This window comes from Budorcas taxicolor, chromosome 14 (genome assembly GCF_023091745.1).
Source record: "Budorcas taxicolor isolate Tak-1 chromosome 14, Takin1.1, whole genome shotgun sequence".
Lineage (NCBI taxonomy): Eukaryota > Metazoa > Chordata > Mammalia > Artiodactyla > Bovidae > Budorcas > Budorcas taxicolor.
This window is the reverse complement of record NC_068923.1, coordinates 60922521-60945360: the sequence shown is the minus strand read 5'-3', so window position 1 is coordinate 60945360 and position 22840 is coordinate 60922521. Positions and strand designations below refer to the sequence as shown.

The 22840-nt window shown below is 38.5% G+C and overlaps 1 protein-coding gene across 2 annotated transcripts in view; it reads right to left on the bottom strand.

The window, feature by feature from the left end:
• Positions 1-22840, bottom strand: part of EIF3H (eukaryotic translation initiation factor 3 subunit H) — a 99472-nt gene that overhangs the window by 59788 nt on the left and 16844 nt on the right. For both annotated transcript variants that reach the window (XM_052651709.1, XM_052651710.1), the window contains exon 2: positions 6094-6250. In XM_052651709.1, coding sequence (XP_052507669.1) covers positions 6094-6250 — 157 coding nt within the window. The remainder of the gene's footprint in view (positions 1-6093; positions 6251-22840) is intronic.

Here is a 22840-nt window from a genome sequence, read left to right as displayed (position 1 = left end):
TTTAAAGCCATTTTGCCCTCACCGTGTGGGCTGCAAGCAAAGGAGAAGGTGAGACTTCAGGAAGCAAGCAATTAAGCAGAGACTTTCTCCAATGTAAACTGTGGCTTAGCAAGGCAGAAAGTAAGGAAAATAATGTAACCATACAAACCCACTCTCTCTGAATCCAGTGATACCAAAATAACACCTATGCCATGAAAAATCACTGTGATTACATTTCATTTTAATTACATTTTGGCCAATCTATACTTTAGTCTTTAAAAAGTCTGTTGAAGGCTACACTGCTACCTTTCTTTTGGAAGCTTGATAATAAAGTGATAGCGTACGGCACAGTGTTAAGTAGTGTTTCTTGCTCTAACACTAACCTTAAGTAACGAAAAAGAAAATAATTTTCAAGTACCTGAAAATAAACAGAAAGGTTAAGAGCTATGTGTGTGTGCGTACTGCTTCACTGTGTGAAATTACTTCAGTAATTACAGTCAATACAGTCTCAGTTAGGCATCATCTCATTCCCGACTCCATTTTGGTAGCACAATAGTCTTCATGCTTCATTTCTCTAAGAAACTTATTTGAAGGCCAAGGATCATCCTTTGTGACTGACTTAATAGGAGCAAAATTTTCAAAATTGTCTATTCTAAATAGGAAAATTATGGATTTGGCTCTGATTCAGAATAAAGTAAGCTTCTTGTATCACCTGCAATATTATATTGATTTAGTTGACTGAAAAACAAGACAGTGAGTTATTGGATCTGTGTTTAATTTACTGCACTTTATAACCATATTTAAGGAATTTGATTGTATAAAAAGTATCTGAATCTTATCAGATGAAAATATTTTTCCCTTTTAGCAAGCCTCGGGTTGCGTGTCTGAGAAAACAAATTAATCTCTAGTTCTCCTAAGCTTGATAATAGTGCCCCCTAATGGGAATTTTAATATGAGTTTTTCTACTTAATTTTTAAAAAATCATATATTCTCTAATATGAGCACATTATCTCTCTAGAAAGTAAATTCTGTAACATGAAAGTGTATCAAGATTTAAACCACTCAAATGAGAGTTACCACATATGCAAAAAAAAAAAAGAGTGAAACTTCATGCCAACAGTTTCTTATTTTCTGAATCACCTTATTGTAACATAAATCCACTGTAGCACTACCCAAAATGTTAACCTCGTAAGGAAATTCTCCTTCAGCTATGTTCCGAGTATTCAGTAAGTGAGCAACTAATACGTGCTTGATCAACCAGTCAGATAAAAACTGGTTCAGAAGTGAGTTATCCAGAGCCACACAGATCCTAACTATAGAGCTGAGATTTCCACCTGAGTTTTCTGGCCTCATACCACTCTCTTTCCACAATACCTGGTCACAAACCTACAACCATAATCGAAAGCCTTCCTTTCCTACTATCTACAGATGCGTCGTGAGCTCAGTCAACTCAGTTGTGCCTGACTCTTTGCAACCCCACGGACTGTAACCCGCCAGCCTTCTCTGTCCAGGGGATTTTTTAGGTAAGAACACTGAAGTGGGTTCCCACCTCCTCCTCCAGGGGATCTTCCCTATGCAGGGATCAGAAGAGCGTTTCCTGTGTCTCCTGCACTGCATGCAAATTCTTCACCATTGAGCCATCAGGGAAGTCCATTATCTACAAACAGTTCTCCCAAACATCAGTAATTCAATTTTTTAAAAAAAAAGGAAAAATGCAGTAAAATTAAAGCAAAAACTACCATTCTGATATTTTCAGGTGCACCAGTGAAACAAACACTTGATAATACCAGCATTTTCATTACTGTGCCCACGAACAGTCTAGACTGAGAGTCAGAGTCAAGGGCAAAATCTAAAAGAAATAAACAAAAAGCCATCAATTCATGATAAAAAGAACTATCTAACTTTATGAGTGGGAAAAGAATAAGAAAAAGATATATATATAAAAGAAATGGTCCGTTTTTCTTAAAGAACCAGACAGTAAAAGAAACAATTTCAGGCCAGGTACCCATATGATCTCTGTCACAACTACTCAACTAAGCCACTGTAGCAGGAACACAGCCACAGAAAATACACAAGTGAATGGGCATGACAGTGTTCCAAAGAAACATTACAACCCGGATGGGAGGGGAGTTTGGGGGAGAATGGATACATGTATATGTATGGCTGAGTCCATTTACTGTCCCCTTGAAACTATTACAACATTGTTAATCGGCTATAGTCCAGTACAAAATAAAAAGTTCAAAAAAAATTTTCATATGCAAAAGCAGGCCCACAGATCACAGAATCTCTAGTTTACACTGGGCACAATAACAAACCGAAACAAACAAACAAACACAACGCAATACGTAATCACTAAAATTATTAAATGTTTGGTGAGTGTTTTACTTCCTTAGGGTGAAAGTCAGAGCAAAAGATCCTTCCCTGAACAAATATTAGTTTTAGCAAGCATAAAACAACAGAAAAGCAGTAAGCAAAACAATAGGCCTTTAGCATGATTTAAAATAATAAACATGCAGAACTATAACAAAAAATTAGCTTTTATCAAGTTTGATAAAAATATAATGATGACTGCATACTAATATCCATTAAGATAAATAAACAGATTAAATGAAAAAATCTAAAACTCAAAAAGAAATACTGGGCACTGTCTTAGATTTTTCACATATACAAGAAAAATGGCAAGTCCTACTAGTTTCCAAATTAGCTTTCCTCATCTGGAAAATGGAATGAATAAAACCTTCAACTATGCAGAGTAAATGATTATAGAAAATGCACATTTCATACACAGCAAACAATGTCCTGTAATATTTTTATTATTTAATGCTAAAGTGAAGTCTGTTGTTACCTCAGTGTTATTTTTAAATGAGCTTCTTAAAGCATATGTTAATGAAAGGCACACAGGCCAATTATCTCAAGTCCATAAGAGAAGTTAAGCATCCAATGATCAAGCTCTTTGGTTGGTTCATCTACCATAATTGCACTAAACATTATTCCTTGCTCATATTTCAAATTAAGAATTTTAGGACTTCCCTAGTGGTCCAGGGGTTAAGAATTTGCCTGCCAATGCAGGGAACACAGGTACGATCCCTGGTCTGGTACCATTCCACATGCCCAGGGGTCACAGCTACTGAGCCTGTGCTCTGGAACCCATGCTCTGCAACAAGAGAAGCCACCACAATGAGTAGCCTGCACACTGCAACCACAGACTCCCCCGCTCTGTGTAACTAGAGAAAGCTCACACACAGCAATGAAGAGTCAGTGCAGCCAAAAAGAATTCATTAACAAATAAACTGAGGATTTTATAAAACAAAATTAACTACTTGAGAAAACCACGAGACAATGTAAACTCTTAAGGAATGGATTCTGCTCCCAACTGTGCCACTAACAGGGAAACTGAATAAGTCACTTCAAATGAACCTCTTAGGCTCAATTATAAATCAAAGAAAATATGCTAGCAAGCCATGGTCTTCCAAATCTAAAATAGTTATTACTGAATTATAATTGTGACTCTCCAGGTAGGGTGGTGAATATGGGAATCAGTTCAGTTCAGTTCAGTCGCTCAGTCGTGTCCCGACCCCATGAATCGCAGCACGCCAGGCCTCCCTGTCCATCGCCAACTCCCGGAGTTCACTCAAACTCATGTGCATCAAGTCGGTGATGCCATCCAGCCATTTCATCCTCTGTTGTCCCCTTCTCCTCCTGCCCCCAATCCCTCCCAGCATCAGAGTCTTTTCCAATGAGTCAACTCTTCGCATGAGGTGGCCAAAGTAACTGGAGTTTCAGCCTCAGCATCAGTCCTTCCAATGAACACCCAGGACTGGTCTCCTTTAGGATGGACTGGCTGGATCTCCTTGCAGTCCAAGGGACTCGCAAGAGTCTTCTCCAACACCACAGTTCAAAAGCATCAATTCTTCAGCGCTCAGCTTTCTTCACACTCCAACTCTCACATCCATAATGACCACTGGAAAAACCATAGCCTTGACTAGATGGACCTTTGTTAGCAAAATAATATCTCTGTTTTTGAATATGCTATCTAGGTTGGTCATAGCTTTCCTTCCAAGGAGTAAGCGTCTTTTAATTTCATGGCTGCAATCACAATCTGCAGTGATTCTGGAGCCCAAAAAATAAAGTCTGACACTGTGATGGGACCAGATGCCATGATCTTAGTTTTCTGAATGTTGAGCTTAAAGCCAACTTTTTCATTCTCCTCTTTCACTTTCATCAAGAGGCTTTTTAGTTCCTGAAATCTATTAATTAAGGATTAAAAATTATCTCTCAAAACTAAAGAAGCATAATTTTGTATCAGTTCAGTTCAGTTCAGTCGCTCAGTTGTGTCCGACTCTTCGGGAATAGAGATATCCAAATACTGCCAGAATAGACTGAAGTGAAATCCCAACCATAAACTTGTGTTTTACAGACATTTAACAGGCATATTATAGCCATTCAAATGAAACAGGGAGATTCTGGCTGGCTTAAGATAAAAAATTGTAAAACTTTAATAAGTTTTTTAAAAATTCAAATACTTAAGTGCCTAGAATAAAACAGCCTTGGTTAGTTTCTAAAAGTACTACTTCAATTAAAAAAAGATGTGCAGATCAAACTGCAATATCAAGGTATCAACCTCAGTAAGAATATACTTTGTGTTACTATACGTTCAAGGTACTATGAGGACATGAAGTCAAATGAGATAACATTTTACCAAAGTTAAAAGTGATCAATAAAATGAATGAAAGGAATTTAAAAAACAATCACATTTACAATAGCATCAAAAAGAATAACATACTTAGGAACAAACTTAACCAATGCAGCAAAACACTTATATGCTGGAAATTACAAAACACTGCTGAAAGACAAAACAAAAGGAAAAGACATCCATCTCGTATTCCTGAACTGGAAGACTGAATACCGTTACACTGTCCATAATACCCAATGTGATCTACAGATTCAATGCAATCCCTAGCAAAATACCAATGACATTTCTTTCTTTTTTTTTTTTTCTTGCAGAAATAGGAAAAAAAAATATCTAAATTCTTATGGAATATCAAAGGACCCTAAATAGCCAAAATAATGTTGAGAAAGAAAACCAAAGTTGGAGACCTCACACTTCTTGATTACAAAACATATTATAAAAGCAACAATAATCAAAAGAGTACAGCACTAGCATGTTATTCCTAGAAGAAAATATATGGAAGAACCTTCGTAATACTGGAACCTTCATAATACTGGTCTTGGCAATGATTTCTCGGAGATTACACCATAAGTATAGGAAACAAAAGCAAAAATAGACAAGCTGGATTGTATTAAAGCTTCTGTGCAACAAAAGAAACACCAAAAGTGTGAAAGATAATACCTGCAAACTATATATACAAAAAGGAGTAAATACGCAGAATATATAAAGAACTCCTTCAACAAAGCCCTAAGAAATTAGCAAAAGACTTGAAAAGACATTTCACCTTCTAAAGAAGACATAAAAGCAGCCAACAAGCATATGAAGAGGTGCTCAATCACCAATATTAGGAAAATGTACATCAAAACCACAATGAGAGACTGCCTCACACCTGTGGAATGGCCATCATCAACAAGACAACAAATAAGTGCTGACAAGAATGTGAGAATTCGGACAACCTAATTTTCAACTAGATTTTTTAAAAAATCCTTTAGGATGCTGACCTTGGCCTTTGGTAAGATCTTACTATTGGCCTTCGCTAACAAAGCAATTACCCCTGCAGCACAAAGATTCTGAAATGCTTAAGGAGTATCTTCTTTCTCAAGTAGACAACTCATCTCTTCTTAACAGTAAGTCAAAAAACTACGGAAGGAAATGGTTGTGGGACATAGCAACGATTTCTGTCCTTCACACTGTAATTGGTAAGCTGCTTTCACAATGAGAAAGTTAACATCAGCACAGCTCCTACCCAAATTATCAGAATCACAAATCCCGAATAACTAAAGGCCAAACTAATCAAGTTTTTGATAATATAACTTCATTTCAGAGAATCTGTAGAATCTTTTTCAAGAGACGGAGAATTAGGTTACTCTGATGAACTCCCGGTAACAATTACCAAAGGTTACGGTGAACACTGGATCAATAACCATTTGTGTGAATACCCTTACCTTCATCAAAGTCAGCATCATCTTCAGTGTGCTGAGGGAAAGGAAAGCAGTTGGTAATCTCAAGTCGATCTTCTACAACAAGGCCCAAAAGCACTCCTTGAACCACCTCAGTTCCTTGTCCTTCTTCCTGGTAATGTTTGATAATCTTTAATACCACCTATAAGAAAAAAATAAAAGTTTAAATATCACTCTTATAGTTTACACTTCCTTTATTTCAAAGAAAAAATAAAACTATATTGATGAACCCATAGTTATATGACAGAACTGACCAAATTTCTTACAAACCATTTCCTTTACCCTTACATTAAAAAAAAAAATCTTACATAGTCTCAATGTACACCTGAAACTCTTGGAATCTGAAGACGTGTCAGAAATGTCCATGTGGGCTTCCCTGGTGGTTCAGTGGTGAAGAATCTGCCTGGCAATGCAGGAGATCCAGGTTCGATCCCTGATCCAGAAAGATCCCACATGCCATGGAGCAACTAGCTGGAGAGCCACAGCTACTGAAGCCTGCGTGCCCTAAAGCCTGTGCCCTGCGACAAAAGGAGCCACTGCGATGAGACGCCCCCACAGCACGAGAGAGCAACCCCCACTCACCGCAACCAGAGCAAAGTCCGTGCAGCAACAAAGACCCAGCACAGCCAAAAATAGATGAAAAAGAAGTAAATGAAATTATATTCTAAAAAGTGTCCAAGTAGAACACTCACAACCTTTAAGTCAAAGATGCTTAAAGGTCTGGCATCCAAGAATTCCTTCAGTTGAATCTAACATTACCACTTCAACCTGAGACTATTACAGAGAAAGTGACCCTGTTAACCTTTGTTAATAGCAATATCCTGCCACAAAAGATAAAAATATCAGTAAGACACAGAGAGAAAGATCTCAATTATCTGAACATCTAAAAACAGAACCCTCTGACAAACTCTCAACACCTCAAGATGGTTCCTGGACAGAGCATCTCATTAATCAGAGGAAGCAACAACAGGAACAGGTATTCAAGAACTTGCTTTGTCACAGAGAACATAATGACAGCCCAGTCACCAACACTACCTAATTTTTCTCAACAATAAGGATATACCAAATAACCTCTAATGGAATAGCCAGCTCTTCTATTTACTCGCTCCTTTAATATTGCCATTAAAATGAAGAGGTACACTGCATGACTGAATAGGCAATTAATTTAAAAGTTCACAGTAACAGTCATGATTAATAATAATTCCTACAACATGAGACTGTTAATATATTAATGGGCTTTGAACAGTGCTTGGCACATAGTATTATTAACAGTAGTAGTCTATATTATTCAGTACAAGGACGTGGCCCGAAGACTAAAGGGCAATATAGTCTAAAATACAATGGAAAGCTATCAGAGGGAGAAATAAGTCTAAAAACAAAATGGGAATTAGAGTTTTACTGATTAGTATTCAATTTAAAACAAGTATATTATTGATAGAAATAAATCATCAGTAACCAGTTAATAATACAGGTTACAATTATTGAACATCATGTGCCAGGCAGTATTCTAATTAGTATACCTGTATTATCAATCATGGAATCCTCATAAGTACCTCAGGAAAAAGCATTATATTATACTCATTTTACAAATAAGAAAGCTGAAGCAGAGAAAAGTTGAGTAAATGGCTAAAGATCACACAACCAGGAAATGGCAGAACCAAGATTTAAACTCCAAAGCTTATGGGCATATTTTAACAAGAAGATGATTCTCATATCAGCAGCTTACTTATTAAAACCATGAGTTAGGAACAGACATGAAGCAAAGACTCTGTGATGAATGGACTCAGAAAGACTTTACACCAGTTTAAGATCCAGACCTTCTAAGAACAGCAAGCAGTCAGCAGGGAAGAGCTTACTGCAGGACACCAACTAGACTGGCAGACCTTCAACACTGTGAAGTGGAGAACGTGCATAAGCCTCACACATTTCTGTATAAAAGACCTCTCCATTTCTTGAAAGGCACAAAAACAGGCTCTAGGGGTCATGCAGGAAGAGGAAAAATGGTTTCCAGCTCTAGCATTTATTAGCTGTGACCTTAGGAAAGCTATTTAATCTTCCCAAGTCCTAGATTTCTGACTTGCAAAATGGAACCATTTCACAGCATTACTTAAGACTATTAAAAATGAGAAAAATGTACAGTTAATATTTCACACAGGATCTGCCCTGAAATGATACTTAATAATCAATATTATTGACTTTATCGATAAAAAGAAAATAGAACTGTTTAATTCCCATTCAACTTAACTCTGCCAACAACAACCATTTTCCCAATTAAAAAATAAAAGAAACATCGGTGACTAAGAAGGAATACACAAAACTGATAAAGAGTTATTACAAACACACCTATCAGCTTGCCCAGGTTACCTAGTTTCCTGGATACTGAACTCTATCAATGAACCACAGCTGAAATCAAAGTAAATGAGAGATGCTAGAAGGTAACTGAGCTTAGTGTGTATCTTTGCACCAACTGATTCCTAGCAGCTGATTCCTACATGTGGGAAACGGAGTATTGATGACCCAGCATAGTTTCACCAGAAGCCAGACCAAAATAACCTTATTTCCCTTTACAAAGAAAATAGAAGTGAGAAAAAACAATTATTATCTTTAAAAACAAATTAGCATAGACTATCTTACTTTAAACAAAGTAAACTGTGAAGGGGTTGGGAGCAACATAACAGAATAGCATGGCAGCCTGATATGCCCGCCCCAAGAATCAGTGCAATTTATACAGTATCCACAGAAGCACAGTCCTCCAAGTAAGAAAAATTATTATCTCACTCTTTTCTGCATCACTGACCTGCTACAGCCAGTTCTCTACAATGACCAAGAGAAAAGTTACCAGTAACAGTATTCACCTGAGTAATGGAAAAAGCAGTGGTTTAACTTCACTGGCTAAAGACAATGAACATGAATAGGTGTACCCCCTAAAGGACTAATTATAAGAGAGAAAGTTTAAAACCCTGTGATGAGAACCAGTTCAATGAATTAAAACCTCTCTACAGGCTAGGGACAATCACAAAGAGCCCTGTCCAAATAGTGAGGCAGTAGAGAATGTGTCTTACTTTGAAAAGCAAAGGACGCACCACAGGTGACAGTTTCAGGAAAGAGGGTATCCATTTTGAGGATGAATTCTCTCTAGCATTTTTGGTTGACAAAACAGAAAGCTATAGGAAAGGCCTGGTGATCATTAAAATAATTTCCAACTCTAACATTTATGATCTTGCCAATTTAATAAAGTCAAATATAATAGCGCATTCAGAAAACAAAAACCTTTTAACAAAACTAAGCAAACTCATTCTCCATTTTGACATTTTATAGCCTTCCCATTTCCCGCATACACACTAACATCTCAATTCTTTAGTTCAAAAACAAATGTAGTGGAACTGCATTACAAACTTCCGAGGACACTTAGATGTCAGAAGGAAATTCCTGAGCAGAAGCAACCCACTGACACATAGGCTTCTGCTATTCTATACAAATAATGAAGAACTTACTATATCTAGAAAAACATTCTGTAGATTATCGGTATTTATGAGTAAGACAGAATCCATGTACTGCTCATGGGTCTATATACTCAAAATGTATTTGCTAAAGGAATTAATGGTAAATACCGGTCAATTACTTTTGTCAAAAGCACTCCACTAAGTGCCTCAAATGCAGTTACTCATTAAATCCTCACAATCACTCTACAGAGTCAGTAATATTATTTTCCCATTTTACAGAGGAGGAAACAGATAATCTGACATAGATTTACTACAGCAGGGAGGTGAGATCTGACTTCCAACACCAAGGTGTATTTAATTACTTCACAATAACTGAGTAATTTGAGGCTCCAAATAGGTTTTTTTTAACAGAACTGAAACTGAATGTGGTGGCAACAGCTCCAGAAGTCTCCATAACAAAGTTGTAGGAACAGGGTTACTACACAGAGTAAAAAAGTTCAGAGAAGGGTTTACAGGGACAGGCGGCAAAAAGACTGAGGGAATGGTGCTGGTGGTCACATTTTTTGTGCCCTAATCACGGGAAGTCTAACAGCATGAACAACTGCCCCTAGTTGTGTAAATTCGTACATAACTAAGATAAAGAGGTGCAGCTCTGTATCTTTAGCAGCACTGTCCTCACTAAGCCACAAGATGGGAATGTTCCACCACACAAGTCCTGTTCTCCTGCTCACGGGCCTTCCATGGTCACTCCCCCGAACCACTCATATGCTTCTGTCCACAAAACAGTGCTGACAGACTCTTAATTAACCCTGCTTATTAATGTCACGCTCCCTATTCTTACTCTTGAAAACAAGATACACGGGGAGTTTAACAGGTCTCCAAACAAAAGCACACTCCTCTATTATATTTTGTTTATAAGTGTCACAAATGATCCCACATGCTCAGGAGCTCTATTATCATTTGTTCCTAGCTTATAAAAATGACCAGGGGAGTTTTTTTAAATAACTGAAGAGAGGTCTTTACTCTGGTGACATATTACAGCCATTAGTATTTTAAAAAATACAGATGCCTGAAACCCAGTCTCTGAAAATCAGAGGTAATTAACCTGGCCTGGGGTTCCTATCCTGTATTTTAGGGTTTGGGGGGATGTGGGATTTCTTCTTTTGGGGGGGGGGGGGGTGGTTTCTATTTTCATTTTTATATTCTCCAGTTGATTCTAACATCCTGCTGCTGCTGCTGCTAAGTCGCTTCAGTCGTGTCTGACTCTGTGCGACCCCAGAGACGGCAGCCCACCAGGTTCCTCCATCCCTGGGATTCTCCAGGCAAGAATACTGGAGTGGGTTGCCATTTCCTTCTCCAATGCATGAAAGTGAAAAGTGAATGTGAGGTCACTCAGTCGTGTCCGACTCCTAGCGACCCCATGGACTGCAGCCTACCAGGCTCCTCCATCCATGGGATTTGCCAGGCAAGAGTACCAGGGTGGGTTGCCATTGCCTTCTCCGCCTAACATCCTACTTCATTCTAATTTTTAATGACGTAGCATGGACCAGCCTTTGTTTCTGCTCTAACACCTCAGGTGATTGCAATGAACTCAACTGATTAAACCATAAGTCTCCTTCTTTATGACTCCTTGTGTTGCTAAAAACTGGGTACACTGAGAAATACAGATCCAAGAATGAACCTTTTATTTACAAAAGTATAAAGAGAAACTTAAACCCTAATTAGAAGGATCTCCACAGTAAAGAAATGAGAGGAAAGATAAAGTGAGCAGTCCAACTGAGAAGCATTCAAGTGCCCTATCAGAGTTAAGATTTATTCTTTATAGCTTGACCCCCTAATTTACAACTACTTATGAACTTGTGCCGACCAGGTTACTTAATCCTATATATCAGTGGGTAAATGAAAAGTCTTCTATAAATTATGCCCTAAGGGACAGAAACAAACTAACCAGCAGAATCTGAAATTACCAAATTCTTCTACACCTCCCTAACACTGTCATATTCTGGGTCTGCTGCTGCTGCTTAAATCGCTTCTGGGTCTAAATGCTTATAAAAAACTTCCCTGATGTGACCTACACAATCAGTATTGTTCTTGGAATAGGTGAGCAGTCTCTAGAACCATCTCCTAGCTTTCTTAAGTTTGCATCTTCTCAGGATGGGCAAATCTTAGTAAAGAATTCCAACTTGCAGGACAGTAAACGGATTTAATGTCTGCTGAAAATACCTGAGAGGAATAAATTTTTTTTTCCTTACTATCATTTATTATTCAGTGTGGGCAATCTGAAAAAGCAAAACAGACTCTCTGTACTCTACAATGAACAAAATACTATTTAAGTGTCTGGCATTAAAAAAAAAAAAAAAGAAAACCTAACTTTGTCCAAAGGCTAAAAGCAACAAAGGATTTAACTTCCATGACAGAAAATATTTTTTATTATAAAGTATTCTGTATTTATTATAAAATACAGAAAGTATTTTATAAGTAAAATATAAACAACAATCTAAAATATACAAATAAATTATACTAGAAATCAACTTAAACTTTTGAGTTAGTTAATAAGCATGATGGGTAAAATCTTCCATCCTTCCTAGAAAGGAATATTTAACAGAATCTCTAACCAAAATCACATCAAAAACTTTCAGTTCCATATCAGGGAACAATTAAACCTGGCCAAAATAAAGATTATGCTTTCTGATGAACTGGAGTAATTTTCTATCAAATATGATGTCTACAAAAACCGGTTACTTTAGAAAAACTTGAAAGCCCTGTAGAGAATTACCAGAATTCTACAACCGTCATTTTCTTTCATTCATTCATAATCTGTTCACCCAGATAATTCAGTGATTTCCACAGGCCAGTTTTACCTCTGCCAGGCCCTACGAATATGAAACCAAATCAAATACATAAGGTCTTTACTTTCATGGGACTTTTATTTTAAGAACACCAGTTCTCAAATTTTTTGGTCAAAGGGCCCTTTTAACACTCAAAAATTATTGTGGACCTCAAAGAACTTTTACATTGATATTTCACACAGAAATTCAAACCAAAAAATGTTCAAAATACTTTATTCGCTTAAAATTTAAATTTTAAATTTAAATCACGACACTAATTTAAATTACGACATTTTTCACACTTCTGTAAACTATTTACCTTTTCAAAAAGAAATTTTAATCAGGATAAAAGAGTGACAGTGTTCATAGTTTTGTAAATTCTATTAATGTCTACTTTAATAAAAGACAACTGGATTCTCATATCTGCTTCTGCATTCAATCTTTTATATAACACATAATGGAGCATCTGAAAACCTCCATTAGACGTTCATGAAAGAATGAGAGTAAAAAAGATGAATAACGTTTACTTTTTATTACAAAAATAGTTTAAACCTCAGAGAGTGCTGGGAGTCCACACTTTAAGAACCACTATTTTAAAATGAAAATTAATAAAGTTAATGTGCTTATAGATTGTTTAAAGCACCAAGAAAAAGACAGAGAAATGTGCTGTTAAGCTGGGGCGATCTGGTAAAGGCTTCTCTCAGATGACACCTCCGCCGAGGGCTGATGAACAAGCACCCAGCCCTGTGAAGACCTGAGTGAAGGAAGAGAGTATGTGCCAACTATGATTTTAAATACTAGTTTAGCAAAAGAGACACATATGTATAGAACAGTCTTTTGGACTCTGTGGGAGAGGGTGAGGGCGGGATGATATGGGAGAATGGCACTGAAACGTGTAAATTATCACATATGAAACGAAATCACCAGTCCAGGTTCGATGCATGATACAGGGAGTTCGGGGCTGGTGCACTGGGATGACTCAGAGGGATGGGATGGGGAGGGGGGTGGGAGGGGAGTTCAGGATGGGGAACACAGGTACACCCACGGCAGATTCATGTCAGTGTATGGCAAAACCAATACAGTATTGTAAAGTAAAATAAATAAATAAAACTGAGATTTAAAAAAATTACTAGTTTCAAATACTAATACTTGCTTTTCATAAAATATACAAGTTGTATTTTAAGGGTACAAAAGGGCCTAAAGATGGATGAACAGCAGGGCAGCAGGAATACACTCTCAGGCTTCTGCTAAAAGCACTGATACATCAATAAGAAACCCAATCTGCAGACACAGATACTACTGCATAAGTCAAGACTAATAATTTCACATCGTTTTTGTTGATATAAAATCCTTTTAGAAAAGGTTTGCCATAACTTTTATAATCAGCAATATTTCTAAGAGCAGTGTCAAGGTTATTTTACTTGGTAGATATATGTCTATGAAGTTACCATCCAAGATTCCTCTAATGAAAGTGGCAATTTGAAGTTCACAGTTAAGAAGCAATTTAAGAACTGTCTCTGGAACTTTCAGGCCTATAAAGTACCTCAACCTTCTCTGTTCTGTGTGCAGGTAGAAATGTTAAATAAACTGCGTTTCGGAAAAGCTTAACTAGCCAACCAAGCTAGAAGAGAGAACTCACAAACCAGAGCATTAACTCTCTGAGTTAATACGGCAATATCCATAGGTACATCACAGATACAATCCCCAAGAGCAAGGAGCTGGGCTGCAGCCCAGTCTCAGTCCTGGGTCAGCAAATGGGGTATTGGCCTTGTTTGACTCAGAAAAGTGGAAATTGAGATCTTCCCAAAAAGCTTATTGCCAAAATCAGACTCAAATTGAAGAAAGTAAGGAAAACTGCTAGACCATTCAGGTATGACCTCAATCAAATCCCTTATGATTATACAGTGGAAGTGAGAAATAGATTTAAGGGCCTAGATCTGATAGACAGAGTGCCTGATGAACTATGGAATGAGGTTCCTGACACTGTACAGGAGACAGGGATCAAGACCATCCCCATGGAAAAGAAATGCAAAAAAGCAAAATGGCTGTCTGGGGAGGCCTTACAAATAGCTGTGAAGAGAAGCGAAAAGCCAAGGAGAAAATGAAAGATATAAGCATCTGAATGCAGAGTTCCAGAGAATAGCAAGAAGAGATAAGAAAGCCTTCTTCAGCAATCAGTGCAAAGAAATAGAGGAAAAGAACAGAATGGGAAAGACTAGAGATCTCTTCAAGAAAATTAGAGATACCAAGAGAACATTTCATGCAAAGATGGGCTCAATAAAGGACAGAAATGGTATGGACCTAACAGAAGCAGAAGATATTAAGAAGAGGTGGCAAGAATACACAGAACTGTACAAAAAAGATCTTCACGACCCAGATAATCATGATGGTGTGATCACTCATCTAGAGCCAGGCATCCTGGAATGTCAAGTCAAGTGGGCCTTAGAAAGCATCATTACAAACAAAGCTAGTGGAGGTGATGGAATTCCAGTTGAGCAGTTTCAAATCCTGAAAGATGATGCTGTGAAAGTGCTGCACTCAATATGCCAGCAAATTTGGAAAACTCAGCAGTGGCCACAGGACTGGAAAACGTCAGTTTTCATTCCAATTCCAAAGAAAGGCAATGCCAAAGAATGCTCAAACTACCGCACAATTGCACTCATCTCACATGCTAGTAAAGTAATGCTCAAAATTCTCCAAGCCAGGCTTCTGCAATATGTGAACCGTGAACTTTCTGATGTTCAAGCTGGTTTCAAAAAAGGCAGAGGAACCAGAGATCAAATTGCCAACATCCGCTGGATCATGGAAGAAGCAAGAGAGTTCCAGAAAACATCTATTTCTGCTTTATTGACTATGCAAACGCCTTTGACTGTGTGGATCACAATAAGCTGTGGAAAATTCTGAAAGAGATGGGAATAGCAGACCACCTGACCTGCCTCTTGAGAAATCTGTATAAAGGTCAGGAAGCAACAGTTAGAACTGGACATGGAACAACAGATTGGTTCCAAATAGGAAAAGGAGTACGTCAAGGCTGTATATTGTCACCCTGCTTATTTAACTTATATGCAGAGTACATCATGAGAAACGCTGGACTGGAAGAAACACAAGCTGGAATCAAGATTGCTGGGAGAAATATCAAGAACCTCAGACATGCAGATGACACCACCCTTATGGCAGAAAGTGAAGAGGAACTAAAAAGCCTCTTGATGAAAGTGAAAGAGGAGAGTAAAAAAGTTGGCTTAAAGCTCAACATTCAGAAAACGAAGATCATGGCATCCGGTCCCATCACTTCATGGGAAATAGATGGGGAAACAGTGGAAGCAGTGTCAGACTTTATTTTGGGGGGCTCTAAAATCACTGCAGATGGTGACTGCAGCCATGAAATTAAAAGACGCTTATTCCTTGGAAGAAAAGTTATGACCAACCTAGACAGTATATTCAAAAGTAGAGACATTACTTTGCCGACTAAGGTCCATCTAGTCAAGGCTATGGTTTTTCCTGTGGTCATGTGTGGATGTGAGAGTTGGACTGTGAAGAAGGCTGAGCGCCAAAGAATTGATGCTTTTGAACTGTGGTGTTGGAGAAGACTCTTGAGAGTCCCTTGGACTGCAAGCAGATCCAACCAGTCCATTCTGAAGGACATCAGTCCTGGGATTTCTTTGGAAGGAATGATGCTAAAGCTGAAGCTCCAGTACTTTGGCCACCTCATGCAAAGAGTTGACTCATTGGAAAAGACTCTGATGCTGGGAGGGATTGGGGGCAGGAGGAGAAGGGGACAACAGAGGATGAGATGGCTGGATGGCATCACTGATTCCATAGACGTGAGTCTGGGTGAACTCCGGGAGTTGGTGATGGACAGGGAGGCCTGGCGTGCTGCGATTCATAGGGTTGCAAAGAGTCGGACACGACTGAGTGACTGAACTGAACTGAACTGAGAGCTCCCTGAAAATTGCTGGTGGAGAGACAGAAAACAGTAATTGAGGTATCTTAACATAAAATATAAATTTACTACATGACCCAAATTCTGACTCCTCAGAATTTACCCAAGAAGAATAAAAAATATTCACATAAAGATATGATCACAAATGTTCACAGCAGCACTATTTGTAATAGCCAAAGCCTGGAGGCAAACCAAAGGTCCACCAAACATAGATGGATAAACAACTACAGTAGCATATCCATTCTGTGGAATACTACTCAGCAATAAAAAAGGAACAAAGGATCAATACAACAACAGGTGATCTCAAAAAACATTGTATGAGTGTTAAGAAGTCAACAAAACATTACTACTGGGTTGGCCAAAAAGTTCATTAACATCTTACAGAAAAACTCAAGGGAATTTTTGGCCAACCCAATACTATATGACTTCCTTTATGTGGAACTCTGCTGCTGCTAAGTTGCTTCACTCGTGTCTGACTCTGTGCGACCCCAGAGACGGCAGCCCACCAGGCTCCCCCATCCCTGGGCTTCTCCAGGCAAGAACACCGGAGTGGGTTGCCATTTCCTTCTCCAATGTGTGAAAGTGAAAAGTGAAAGTGAAGTTGCTCAGTCGTGTCTGACTCTTAGTGGCCTCACGGAGTGCAGCCTACCAGGCTCCTCTGTCCAGGGGATTTTCCAGGCAAGAGTACTGGAGTGGGGTGCCACTGCCTTCTCCATATATGGAACTCTAGAAAAGGTAAAACCGCAGCTGACAAGTGGTTGCCTTGGGGCCAAGGTGAGTGGGAAGATACTGAGAGCAAAGGGGCACTAATGAGTGCATAACTGTGGTGCCCATAATACAATCCATTTACAACTAATAATAGTAAAGTTCATCAAACTTTACATTTAAAATAAGTGGGTATGGACTTCCCTGGTGACACAGTGAACAGGAATCTGACTGCCAATGCAGGGGACATGGGTTCAATCCCTGGTCCAGGAGGATTTCACATGCCAGGGAGCAACTAAGGCCATGTACCACAACTAATGAGCCCACGCGCCACAACCAGTGAAGCCTGCTCACCTAGAGCCCGTGCTCCACAACAAGAGAAGCCACCACAGTGAGAAGCCCGCACACTACAAACAAGAGCAGCCCCTGTTCACCACAACCAGAGAAAGCCTGCACACAGCATCAAAGACCCAGCAAAGCCATAAGTAAATACATACATAACTAATTTAAAATGAGTGAATTTTATCATATATAAATAAACCTTAACTTTAAAAAACTGGACATACTTTTACAAAGTCTATTTGATGAAGAAACAATTCGTATGTATCCACTCCAAATTTTATTCTTAATTTCAGAGTTCAAAGATCCTAAGGAAGGTCCAAGAAATTAGATTGAGAACCACTGCTACATTCTGACCTATATACACATATAAAATATAAGCTCAAGTTTATAATAAGTCTAAATAATCAAAATAAATCTGTATTATTTTAGAAGCCAAGTATAATATTTAGACATTTTCCTTTGAAGTATTTTAGAATTTAATAAGATTAATTAGGTAACTAATACATAATTTCAGTTACCCAAAAATATCTGTTTAGGAAAAACTAATTCACCACAAATTGGATGTTTAAATGTTTACAAACATGCATACACGCCCCATCAAAAAAAAAAAAAGACGTCTAAAATCCACACTATCCAAAATTCTACATTAACAAGTGTACTTCTCCAAGTGCATAAACCCTAAAAGCAAACACTCAAACCTGAAGGTTGCAAATAACTGAGAGAGATCTAAGAAGTTCTTAAAATCTTACACAATATTTTGTGTGTATGCACTTAAGGGCACGTTCTTGGAAAAAAGACCCATGGCATTTGCTAGATTCCGAGGCCCAAGACACACAAAAAGTTAGAAAGAGTTTTTAAAATTACATAGTACTAAAAATGTATTATATATATGCATTTATGTTTATATGAACAAGAACGGTGTGGAAGGACATACCTTTTATTAACCTTGGTATTATTTATTTAGTTCTAATTACTTACCTAGTACTAAGCATGTATTTGTTTTTAATTCAGAAAACACTGAATAAAGAAAAAAATTAAGGGAAAAGATTTTAATCTATAGAAATCATTGCAATTTACTGCATGGAGTTGCACAAAGAACAAACTAATTTAATTTCCTTTTTTGACAGTGCTACTGAGTTGATGGAATGCTATGGACATAAGGTATGTCTTGATTTTAGTATGTTCTTTAGGGTATATTAAAAAAATATATGAACTGAATGAAGCATGGTTAAGTGGCTTTGAAAAAGGGAGAAAAAGAAAAAATCCACACACTATAAGCCTGAGCACCTGCTGACTTTAAATTCTAATCTCTTGCTGATACAGTTACTCTTCAACTCAATTCACAGATGTTGCTGCACACACATATACAAATTACCAGAAAATACCCATATGTACATACTATCAAGGCAAAAGAGGTAACTTCTAGATATATAGACCAGTTTTCAACAAGCAGAGAGATCTGTTTAAGAGAAGTCTAACCTAAGCCAATTATAAATCAGCAAAATATCAATTCAAACTTTGCACAAACTTATCGTCATAAATCTTCCCTAGAAAAAGCAGCAGGTTTCCCACTGTCTTTGTAATACACATAAAAAGGTTCTGTTGAAAGCCCAGTTTAAATGATTTGGGACCAAACTAGTTTCAAATTGTTAGAACTACACCATTGATCATTTTTAACCTTCCTTACAAAGCTGAGCTCATAAAGAATGCTCAGAGGTTGCAACCTGTGTTGTGTACCTAAACAGTGAATCCACTTGTTCAGCTTGATAAAAGAGTTCACAGACCAAGAAATGCTGACATTAAAATGGTTTGCCATGAAATCTAATCATAAAAAGTAAATCTAGTGGTATTTAGCGATTACAATATTATTGAGATGCTGGTTATAGGAAGATGCTATTATACAAAATAGGTATAAAAGTCGCTAATTTATAACCGTGCTTCTCAAACTACAAGTGGTGAAGAATTCATTTTCCTCCAGTCCACCACAGACCAAAATTTCAGTCAAAGAATAAAAATTACTTACTAGAAAGTGAAAAAAAATTTAACAGACATAAGAGAATACAAGCCCAGGGATCACAAGCCTGGCTACATAGCAATATTAAACTGCTGTCAAAGCTTCTAAAGACCGAGTCTCAATCCCACGCTTATCTCAGGCAGACCAGACAGACAGGTCAGGGACCACACCTCACACCTTCCAACAGCACTGGTTTACAGACCCTGTAACATTAGGCAGGTACAGTTCTCTCCCAACATCAGGAGTGGAGCATTCAGGGTTTCTAACCAAACACTTCCTAATTTATGCCACTGATAATGAAGTCTCTCAAAATATAACAGCACCTCAACAGATGTGAGCTCTAAACTATGTAGCTATCAAATCCATAGCTTTCCCCAACCCTTGGTTGCTACCGAAGCAGACAGGCTCCCGCTGGGGTTCTGACCACTACTATTAGTTTTGATTCTATTCCGAACATTGTATTTTTTAAGAAAGGTAAAAAACAAAAAAACTCATTTCAACAGCAGAAGCCGACTTTGAATCACATACTCTGTAAGATAGAGTTGAGACAGTGAATTATTACTGAGTAAGCCCAGCTGAAGCCCCAAAGTGGAAACCTTGATCTGCTGTCTTCCACTTATTGTCTAGTACACAATAACTCAAGAACTAATCTTTATTTTTGTCAGGAAAAAAATAATGCTCAAGTGAGAGAGAAAACTTTAGTAAAAGCTTAAAACTTAATTCTTGTAAGTACACACAAATGTGAGTTTCTGGTCTGTACAAACTGGAAAATCATACAGCATAGTTAAGCCTGAGCACTAGAATTCAAAATTAAGTTTGAGTGCCAGGTCTGGGGCCGTAGGCAGGTTATCATATCACTTATCTTATTACCTGGGCTTCCCTGATAGCTCAGATGGTAAAGAATCTGCCTGCAATGCAGGAGACCTTGGTTGATTCCTGGGTTGGGAAGATCCCCTGGAGAAAGGAAAGGCTACCCACTCCAGTATTCTGGCCTAAAGAATCACATGGTATGGGGTCACAAAAAGTCGGATACAACTGAGCGACTTTCACTTTCATTTATCACCTCTCCTGTGAAGATAAATGAGTCATTTAGTACCTATCTCAGAGCATCCTTTGTTCCGCTGCTAAGTTGTGTCTGATTCTGAGACCCCATGAACTGCAGCCAGCCAGGCTTCCCTGTCCTTCACTATCTCCCGGAGTTCGTTCAAACTCATGTCCATTAAGTTGGTGATGCTATCCAATTATTTCATCCTCTGTTGCCCCCTTCTCCTCCCACACTCAAATCTTTCCCAGCATCAGGGTCTTTTCCAATGAGTCGGCTCTTCCCATCAGGTGACCAAAGTACTGGAGCTGCAGCTCCAGCATTAGTCCTTCCAGTTAATATTCAGGGTTGATTTCCTTTAGGATTGACTGGTTTGATCTTCCTGTATCTTTATGAGGACCAAAAAATCATTCAGCCAAAATACCTAGCACACTGTGCCTGCTGCTGCTGCTGCTAAGTCGCTTCGGTCGTGTCCAACTCTGTGCGACCCCATAGACGGCAGCCCACCAGGCTCCCCCAACCCTGGGATTCTCCAGGCAAGAACACTGGAGTGGGTTGCCATTCCCTTCTCCAATGCATGAAAGTGAAAAGTGAAAGTAAAGTCGCTCAGTCGCGTCCAACTCCTAGCGACCCCACGGACTGCAGCCTACCAGGCTCCTCCGTCCATGGGATTCTCCAGGCAAGAGTCCTGGAGTAGGTTGCCACTGCCTTCTCCAACACTGTGCCTGCTGCTGCTAAGTAGCTTCAGTCGTGTCTGACTCTGGGCGACCCCAGAGACGGCAGCCCACCAGGCTCCGCCGTCCCCGGGATTCTCCAGGCAAGAATACTGGAGTGGGTTGCCATTTCCTTCTCCAGTGCATGAAAGTGAAAAATGAAAGTGAAGTCGCTCAGTCGTGTCCGACTCCTAGCGACTCCATGAACTGCAGCCTTCCAGGCTCCTCCGTCCATGGGATTTGCCAGGCAAGAGTACTGGACTGGGTTGCACTGTGCCTACTAAAGCTCAATAAATGCTAGCTACTATTACAACTACTATTATTACAATAAATATTTCAACCAATCTCATTCATTCATCCATTCATCTATCCCACAAATATTTAGTGAGTGACTGTTGCTGCTGCTGCTAAGTCACTTCATTCGTGTCGGACTCTGTGGGACCCCATGGATGGCAGCCCACCAGGCTTCCCCGTCCCTGGGATTCTCCAGGCAAGAACACTGGAATGGATTGCCATTTCCTTCTCCAATGCATGAAAGTGAAAAGTGAAAGTGAAGCCACTCAGTCATGTCTGACTCAGCGACCCCATGGACTGCAGCCCACCAGGTTCCTCCTCCGTCCATGGGATTTTCCAATATGACAAATATCCCCATGGTGCTTACACTTGTCTCCTCAGAATGTTTGGTCTATTCCTTAGAGATCTTTTTCAGCCTTATAAGAAACAAATATGACTTATTAAAAGTCAGCCACCCGACACCAAACTTCCTTTTTCTGTTAAGACTTATAACGCACTTGTACCTAGAGCTTTATTTTTTGTTGTTATTTAGTCATATCCAACTCTTTTGTGATCCCAAGGACTGTCGACTGAAAAGCTCCTCTGTCCAATGGTACCTGGAACCATCTCTTATAATAATCAATACCACAGGGTTTCAGGACAAGATTTTTTTTAAATCTGCATTAAAAAGTCAATGGTCTGATTAAACTGATTTATTCAAAATATTGCACGTATGTGTATGAACAGATGTTAAGTTTCTTTAAAAACATTATTATCCCCACTAAAAACATATACTAGATCCACTACTAGAGTTTCTTAAAAGTTTGAAACAAAAAGGCAAAGTCCAAACTGTTCCAGTTGCTGGCCAGACAGAAGAGGTCAGACAGGATGCATGATTCTTAGCTGGCTTTATTCCAGTTGTATAGATTCTGGGAGGTAAGGTCCACAGCCTGAATTTCTCACATCAATCACCGTCAAAGAACAACTATTACAGTAAAAGAATTTAAGTCTCAGAGAAATTGTAATGCCACAGAATCTCCCCTTAGCATATTTGGTAAAGTCAATATCTAGACTTTCATTTAATTCTGGCTTCTCTCACTGACTGATCTGTGAACTTGGCAGATTTCTTATTTGGTTAAGCCTGGATCATTTTTTTCTAGCACTGAACAAAGAAGGTAGTTACTGCCAAAATGTAAATTCAAAAAGCAGAAAGCAGCATTAGTCTTAAATTTAACACATTTTATGGCTCAAATGGGATGGGGTTTTATTTCATAAAGGGCTGAGTCAAATAATAAATAGGATTTAAATCACTGCTGTTAAGTTTTGATGTGAAAGAAATTCAAGTAACTTCAGTAAGGGAAAAAAAAGATATTTTGCTCCTGACACATATGGGATTCGTTACAATACACTTAATCAATATCATTTCCATAAT